The sequence below is a fragment of the Nilaparvata lugens genome, chromosome X (assembly GCF_014356525.2).
Source record: "Nilaparvata lugens isolate BPH chromosome X, ASM1435652v1, whole genome shotgun sequence".
Taxonomy (NCBI): domain Eukaryota; kingdom Metazoa; phylum Arthropoda; class Insecta; order Hemiptera; family Delphacidae; genus Nilaparvata; species Nilaparvata lugens.
The window spans coordinates 69,070,510-69,079,668 of NC_052518.1; the positions used below are offsets into that span (position 1 = coordinate 69,070,510).

Consider the following 9,159-nt stretch of genomic DNA (forward strand, 5'->3'; position numbering starts at 1 on the left):
ATACATGAATCATCTTCTCTCTTTCTCTAGTAGTCTAGATTGAATTTGTGATCTTCCCACTCAAACACTTGAATGATAATTCCCCACTCAATATTGATAAATGTAATATATTTGACATCTCTTCACATAATTTCATCAAAAACTTACATAACTGAGATCAGAATTTTATTCTCACATATACCTGAAATCTTAGCAAATTAGTTGAAAAAGTAGTAAAATTTCCCATTTCATACCATTAAAAAAGTTTGATTTAAATAATTTAAATAAGCCTAAATTTACACAATTTTAAATAAGTTGAAGTGTCGGAAAGACTGGTATCCGCGACTGGAGTCGTACTATTTGTGTCGCGCTAGTGTAGGTAGAGCTATACCCATTGCATTTATTTTGTTATTACACAATATTTTACTATTATTGTATCTTAGTACCAGATCAAAAGTTTATTTAGAAGTACGAAAACCGTATGAACTGTACGTCAAACGGACGCGTTATTTGATTTGATTCTGTAAAGTGTAAACAATATTGTTCTAAAGCCTCAAGATTTTTTTTATTTGCGATTCAATTCAATGTTTTATTCTACTATTATGATTTTCATTTATTTTTCAGGCGTATCACAGGGAGTTCGGTTGGCTGCCCCTGGTACAACTATGTTGAAAGCGGCCAATCCACAAGCTGGCAAACAGATAATTGTTCAGAAGCCTGGCTCTCCGCAAATAGTGACGCTTGTAAAAACAAGCCAGGGAATGACTGTTGCTACTGTAAGTCACTTTTAAATAAAGCATTTTCAACTTTATTTAAAGCATGTACGGGAATACATGATATATGGTCGAGTATTCTCAAGTAGGCTTTACTCGAGTATATGTTACTGATATTTAGAAAATGTTATGGTTTTTTTTAGACGAAGAATAAAATATTACATCATTTATGAAAACAAATAACGCATTACTGAAACTTGGTTTCACGCGTACTAACTTATTAAATAAAACCTATTACTTTACTGAGTATCTGCGACTGCTCACTTGAATTCGCAATTTTTTCAAGATTTTATTATGCAACCACACTTGTAATAGCCTGCAAGATTCTGATAGTAATTTATATTTCAAAATACTTTATTTTAAAACTAATGAAACGGGGACAGTATTTTCAATTCTTGAAAGTAAATAAAAAACCTTTTATTGCAAAGTGTAGGGCTCGAATTGTGATAACATGAACAATTTATTGTGAATATTTGTTCCAGAATAATCTATTTTCAATAATTAAATGCTATATTTCAGGTGCCAAAAGTCAGTCTTATTCAAGGTAAATCTGGCCAACCCATACAATCTGGAAGCAAGGGTATTCCTCAAGGTGCGACCATTGTCAAATTAGTCAGTGCCCAAGGAGGTCAAGGTCAGTTTATCTGGCAATAAATACATTTTTATTTGTTGATAAATTGTTTTTTTGACAATATAATTAAATAAAGTGTTCACTTTAGATACAACTATCTAGTTTTTCTCATTGATGCAAGAACTGACAGGCTAGACATGTTTATAAAACATGTGAATAATTCAAATGCCATCACCGTATAAAAATAAGAGTATATTTGACATTAAATACAAATGTGTACAATAAGTTCGGTTGTCACTGAAGCAAAAGTGATATGACGCGTTTTAAACAATCCATATTGTAACGTATTGCTGCAAGAATGCTCTTCCTCTAAGACTCTGATATTATATACACTGAGACTAAGACACTAATACACTGATATATTTGCTATAAGGAGATACCTACTACAATAAGTACCTGATAATTAATTATCAAGTTTGTGTATATTTGAATGTTTTCTTTTATTGTTAGAATCTAATTTATAGTCTCATCATAATAGTCAATAATTACCCTGTAATGACAATGTTTATGTATATAGATCAGATTTATGTATATAATGTGTATAGATCAGTTGTGAGGCCAGCTATGCTGTATGGAACAGAAACATGGCCCATTTCAAAGAAACAGGAACGAAAGATGGAAGTGACTGAGATGAGAATGTTAAGATGGATGTGCGGGGCTACAAGAAGAGATAAAATAAGAAATGAATTGATCAGAGGCACTGTAAAAGTTGGACCACTGGGAAAGAAAATGCAGGAACAAGGATGAGGTGGTTTGGGCATGTACAGCAACGGGAGGAGGATTATGTTGGACGAAGAGTGCAGGATTTGGTTTTGGATGGTGTGAGAGGACGAGGTAGACCTAGGATGAGGTGGGGAGATAGAATAGCGGCTGACTTGCGGGAGAGTGGTTGGAGGAGAGAGGAAGCATTGGATAGGGCTTTGTGGAGAGGCAGACTAAGAGCAAGGAATGCCGACCCCATTTAAATGGGCACATAAGGCACAGCCAAAGAAGAAGAAGAATGACAATGTTTATGTACTTTGTGCATATTCATGAAAAAATTATCTCCAAGCACAAGCATTTACAACTAGACATCGCTACAAAAATATCATGATAATTTTTCAATTCCATAAAACAAAATGGCGGCCGTTCAAAATTTTATTTCTGAAATAACCTAGAACCCGTTGAATTTAGAATAACCTTTTTTTAGTAAATTTAATTACAAATCTATTGACACCTCATTTTTCAAATTTGAACGAATATTAGGTGAGATATAGCAGCTTTAGTGATAGGTGACTGCTGGAGGTTTGTTGCAGTGCACGCACTCTTGTATTTTTTAAATCAACGATTTTTTATTTAAAAAATAAACAAAATAAATTTTAAACGCCGTCATTTTGTTTTATGAATTTGAAAAAAATTTAATCTTTTTTTAGTTCTGTCGTAGTATAGTTGTCATGAATGTTTCTGCAAAGTTTCACTTCCGTATGCTCAGATATTGTTTAGAAAAAAGTAGTAAGTGAAATAACCAAATGGCGGCTGTGTGAGTACCGGTAACTAAAGACTTTCGGATAGCTTTATAATGATATTTAGATATTGTAACAACCCACCATACATCAGCTATGCGAAATAGTTTCGTTCGAAAACTTTCACCACGCAACCAAGAACAAACACCATGCGTCCTAATAGGTAGGAGAGACAATACCGTAGGTGCAGTGATAAAGTGATAAACAAACCCTATTTTTGGACTATTTCTATCATAATTTGGGATATGAACAGTTTTGGGCTTAAAGCCTGTTCCTTTTAAGTTGAATTTTAATTTTATTTTTAAATAGGCCTATTCAAATTTTCATTTTATTATTTAAATGTCTTAATTTCACCATATTATAAGCAATTAGTAAGTGTAAACCGACACAATATGTTTCTCACATAGGAACAATGTCCAATGAATATTGGTAGGGAGATCAGAAACACTCTGTATAAAACTGTCTGCAAAACTATGACATTTGACTCTGTCATTATATTATTATCCGTCATTGACATCAATTCCGTCTGTAATATTGTGTATTATGATACATTATGCTACTTTCGTTGTACGGAATAAACTAAGGGACGGCGGATACCAAGAGTAAGGAGGGGTTCATACCGGTGCGATATTTGCAAGACAATTTTCACCTGGCGATATATACCCGCACGATACGCACAGACAAATACTTGAAATGTAAAGGGAGGCGATAAAAATGGTTCACTCCGGTGCAATTCTCAGCTTCTCAGAACAGCAAAAATCACCTTCAGTGCTACTTGCTGTCGGTCCTAGAGATAAATTGTTTGCGATTTTTTCGAGGTTCATCATAAACTTTCAGCATAGTTTAAACCCTTAGAAATATCGCACCGGTATAAACTCACCTAACGGTTAATCGAGGTGCTTCTGAAACTGTAGTTTATAATGTCTTTCAATTTTATTTTTTTTGAATAGTATATCATTGTAAAAGAGCGCCGTCTGCGCGTTGAATTTGCTCTCTTGGACGAAATTGAGGCAATTATAATTCATTTTAAAAACAATTCAATTTGAAAACAATGATTTCTTTTTTATCAGGTGGGCAAAAAATGCTGACTACAATGAAGAATGTAGTACAACCCTCGAACGTGGTAACCGTTAATAAAACAGCAATGAGTGGGACTTGCGGTGGTAAACAACAGACCATAGTGATCACTAAGCCTGGAGTGGGAAGGCCGAATCAGCAAATTATTGTTGTGACTACTGCATCGGGCCTGCGAACCGTGCAAGCTCTTACTACTTCTCAAGCCTCTACACAAGGTAATATTGCTGTTTTAGATTATAGTTTTGCTTTTCTCTATCCTAGTGGAAAATCCATTTTGTGGATTGAATATTTCAACTGTCTATAAGCTACATAACCTTTTTTGTTGTGAAAGTGATGTGGTAGATATCCATATTGAATGAAAACGACGTGAAATTGTCAAAACCACCGATCAATATAACAAAATTGAGATACTTTTGGTTTCGGTTGTTACATCATCATCAATCTCCTGTAAACTTGAAGCTTAAACATCGAGCAGCAGAATTTAAAGTGTGAATGAAGCTCTATTATTTGCTGTTGGTTGATCAATCAAGGTTGATTTCTGTCGAGACAATACACGCCACAGAACTCCAAATATGTTTAGGAGACCCTTGAAACACAATAAATGCAGAAATACTTGCAAAATAAGTAGAACAACTGAGTAAAAGATGAATAAAGCGTTATTTGTTGTGTTTAACGGATCTCATGACCATAAATGGTATACTATGGGCGTGAATTGAGATAACTAAGGATACCCTTGCAATTAACACTGACAGTTACTTTTTAAAGAGTTAATGTGATGTTGAAACAAATTGTTTGATGACAGGAGGTACTCAGACGTCAACAGTGTCTATGCTAGGAGGCAGTGTCCAGTCAGCTGGGAGTGCTAGTGCCACTGGAGCAGGTAACTCATCAGCAATGCGTATGATGATGGTGTCTTCGGCAGGAGGGTCTTCTTCATCAATTGGCAAACCGATCACTATCACGGTTCCGGGGGCTGGCAGTGGAGGTATGCCCAAGACCGTTACAATAACTGGTAAAACCGCCGGTGGATCTCAACTGTTGCCTCAAACACAGGTAATGCCTAATGTGTCTTGTTTTTATTCACTTCAAGCTGTCATCATTCCAACATCAATTATTCCCATCCAATCAATGCTGATAGCTTAGAGTGAATAAAATTGTTCAATTTTATTGGTTAAATATTCATCAACTGATCTTAGTTGTGTGTTGGAGTGATGTGAACTTATATCAGGATTGCTTGTTCCAGTTGATCCTTGATTATAACAAAGTGTGTTTTAGAAGCAACTCAATTACCTTATATTTGTTTTATTTTACATTTAATAAACTCAGTCACTTAGGTTGTCAGTTGATGTGGCTTGTGACTTCACCGCAAGTCGCCAATGAGCAACACAGCTATGGTTCTATATAATACAGCTCATGTATTCTATTATTTCTGACAGGCAATAACAATCGGTGGTAAACCAGTTACTGTTCAAATGATGGCTGGTCCGAAAAGTGTTACCCTAATGCCTCAAAACCAATCCAACCCATCGGGTAACACATTCCTGTCGTCATTAGGCAAGGTACTCAACTCAACCGGCTCAGAGGGCTCCTCCAAGGCTGTTATGATGAATAAAGGTGCAGTCAACACAACTATCAAAATTGGTATGTTATTTAATGATTTTTTTACTGATAAAGCTGGAAAGAAAGGTTGCTTTGCTATGTATACTACATAAGGTGTGTAATAATCTATTGGATTGTCCGGATTTGCTTGAAAAATTATTTTTTTGTGGTTGGTACCAATGTCTACAGCATTCAGAGTTAATAGAACATTTCATATTGTGAAATTTGTCTAAGCAAAAGAGTGGACTGTATAAAGGGGTGAATTTGTAGGTTATGAAATTTAGTAAAGTAATCAGAGACTAACAAAATCCACATATAAATTTGAAAGGAGGAAAGATCCAATGTGCTTTCATAATATGTATTGAATGAAAGCAAATTGGCATGTACAGCAAATGGTAACTCAGGATTGAGATTGAAATAAAAAATACCAAATGGAAGGTTGAATATAATCACAAGTTTAATTAAAATGTTTGTAGTGCAAAATAACTGGGAGAGCAATGAGAATTTTAGAACAGTTAATGATTGAAAACAAATTTAAACAACAGGCTTGATGAATAATGAAAGTTACTGAATATTGACAAATTACAATTAAAATTTAATTTAATGCTCAAATTGAAAAAGTGCTCAAGTAACAAATACAAGAATAATCAAAAATTGAATGTAATTAAACTGATGTAATCACTGATGTAATTATTGATGTAATTGAGTAATTAAACAAATGATGAACGATTACCAAAGTTCTACAATAAATTTAGAGTGGATAAACTGAAAAAACAGTAGTCACAAAGTTAAGCTAATAATCGATACAAAGACAAGATCTGCAAAGGTGCAAGAATCAAGAGACTGAACTGACACAAAGGAAACTAAATAAAAATACACTATAAGTGGAATGCAAGTAAAAGAATGGTTCTAATTGCTTGTTTGAATTTAAATAATTACCAGATAAAGGAGTGATGTTTGAACACTTTCAATACTTTGAAATATTTATGGATTGATTTACAATAAGACAATATGAATTTTAAATCATGATATTAAATACTTTATAGATAACCAAAATGAGTTTGAGACTATTTAAATCAAAATGAAAATACATTAATATGAATTAATAATTGAAAAACAAATAACAATTATTCAAAATGAAGGTTAGGCCTACTAATTATTGTAAATTTTAAATCTAAAAGGATACAATCATCAATGGAAGATGAAAGCTTAAAAAATTAATGGAAAACACTCAATTAGAAAGATTCACTGAATATTGAGATAATATTGAATACAAGATTCACAAATAGATTGAGACAAGTCTGGGAAGGTAGAGCAAATGTACTTTTATCAAAATATCCAATTTAGAAGAGATAGCAAAATATCTATAACCAAAGTGGATATTTTGCTACAGTTGATGTGATGAGAATATCAAAAATGTTAAATATAGGACTTAGCTCAGAAAGTTTGAAGCAGCAGCAGGTGGAGACGAGCACCAGCATGACCACGCAGGTGGTGCGGATCAGGATGAGAACCTCAGACCAAGATTCTGGAGACCAGCAGGAATCCAGGACGACTCTAGGCTGACAACAGTGAACCCCTCACTGTTATAAGAAACCGATGAATCTCCGACGAGGACACTCCAAAGGCGATGGCGAGATTGAATCCGAACGTACAGTAGTAGCGTTACCAGATACAAGACGATGTGAAAGAAGAACTCGATTCTTCAATGAGTAGCATTGCAAAAGATCCAAATTGCAAGCTAGATGCGAGATCCAAAACATAAGATGAATTTGGATTGAACACTTAATGAATGAAGAAGTTTCAACACTGATTAGAAGCTACATGTACACTGCAAGGTTGTGATGCACATGTAAACTTGGAATGAAGAAAAATCAAAAACTAATGAATCAATTTTGAATCGGTGAACGGCGAGATGTATAGCGCAGATTGATTTGTCGAAATCAATGCTAACAATGACCATACTTCCTAGAAATACTTGAATATTGAAGAAACAATTGGGACCTCGAAAAGTTAGTGCACCAGAGACAGGAAAAGCGGGAAGAACGAAGTTACGTTTAGGCTCGGAACCAAAAAAAGCAAATGACTACTTGACTCAAACCACTGTCAACACGTAACTGAACGATCACACTAATATAATGAGAGACAATCAATTTATAAAATATAATTGAAAATGATTACAAAAAGTGAATATGAATAATTTATCTATAAAAATATCTAAAAGACAAAATTGAGACAAAAACGAATCTACGAGCGACCATGAAATCTAAACGGCGATACAAAAGGCAGTGAGTAGCAGACACTAAAAACAAAATAACAGCTGATAGAGATCAACACCGTCTATTAGCCTAAAAACAAAATAAATAGGTAACTTAAAAAAATGGAAAACGGTAAGTGAGATTTAACACATATTATAAAACAAAATACCACTTGCTTTCAAAATGCATCATTTTTAATTATGCTTTAACTATTTAATGATAAAATGTTCGAAAATTGTGATATAAATAGAGATTCTTTACCGGAATTTAAAAAGAAATATATCGTAAAATTGAGATAGTGTAATTTGATTTCTGTTACCAAGCTTGAACTGTTTTTCGTTATGTATTTTAAAGTAAGCAGTTTTGGTAGTATCCCGTGGCTTAATTTTGTATATACATTGTATTGTAAATGTTTTTGGTGAATAAATAAATATAAATATATAATAGGACTTTATATAATAGTCCTAGTTCTAATAGGACTATTCCCACACTAGGAATTAATGGTAATAATATTTTCACTGAACCGGACACTGATACTGATATGTGGGAATCGAGCTTTATCCGTCTAAAAATGACTAAATATTTAAGAACACATAAAGGCTGTCCAGACGCTCAATCTTATCGGCAAACTTATTTGATCAGACAAATCGTACAATCAAGAATTTATCGGCGGGGTAACATTTTGTCGGTAGTTTATCAATAATTTTGAACGTGTGGACCGATGTTCTAGCTTGTCGTCTCTTTTACAAGTCACCTTTTTTACAGGAAGTTTTGAGCGATGTAACCAGTCTTCAGATCAATTACGTTTGTAATGGAATCGATTTTGAATATGGGAGGTACAAATATATGTTCCCACCGAGTCGAGTACAAGTCTAATAATCGGCATGTCTAATATCCAAAATTGCAAAGTATGCTAGTAAAGTCATTAAAAAAGCTAATATTGTATTGAAATTACAGAAAATACTGGAGACAACGCCTTGGAGCAAGCACCATCCACTAATGACGGTGAAGGTGCATCTGAATCCAACTTGATGCAGCTCAAGACGGAATCAGGTACTTGAATTTTTCCTTTTGATGTTATTCTTCTAGAATCCTCAAATTCTCGAAACTGTTAGCAATGAACTTATTTCAGTCAGGTACTGTGAGAAAGTCTTCTATCTACGACCATGTTATAATGTAGGTAAACATTACAACATCACAATCAATCCCATAACAGCTGTATTTTCGTAATGCATTTTCAAAAATGTTTCGATAAGTAAGCTTTTCGCAACTACTTAAACATTATGCTACGACTTTGAAGTGAAAGAAGTCTGCTGTTGGAGTATTATGATACAGCTGAT

General features: G+C 34.0%; 1 protein-coding gene across 1 annotated transcript in view; it reads left to right on the forward strand.

Annotated features, from left to right (window-relative positions):
• The window catches only part of LOC111045840 (host cell factor 1), a 143,696-nt gene extending 134,801 nt beyond the window's left edge, over positions 1-8,895 (forward strand). Inside the window, exons 10-15 of the mRNA XM_039441522.1 lie at positions 604-755; positions 1,272-1,386; positions 3,956-4,177; positions 4,765-5,015; positions 5,399-5,603; positions 8,777-8,895. Coding sequence (XP_039297456.1) covers positions 604-755; positions 1,272-1,386; positions 3,956-4,177; positions 4,765-5,015; positions 5,399-5,603; positions 8,777-8,880 — 1,049 coding nt within the window. The 3' untranslated portion in view covers positions 8,881-8,895. The remainder of the gene's footprint in view (positions 1-603; positions 756-1,271; positions 1,387-3,955; positions 4,178-4,764; positions 5,016-5,398; positions 5,604-8,776) is intronic.
• Positions 8,896-9,159: the final 264 nt, after the last annotated feature.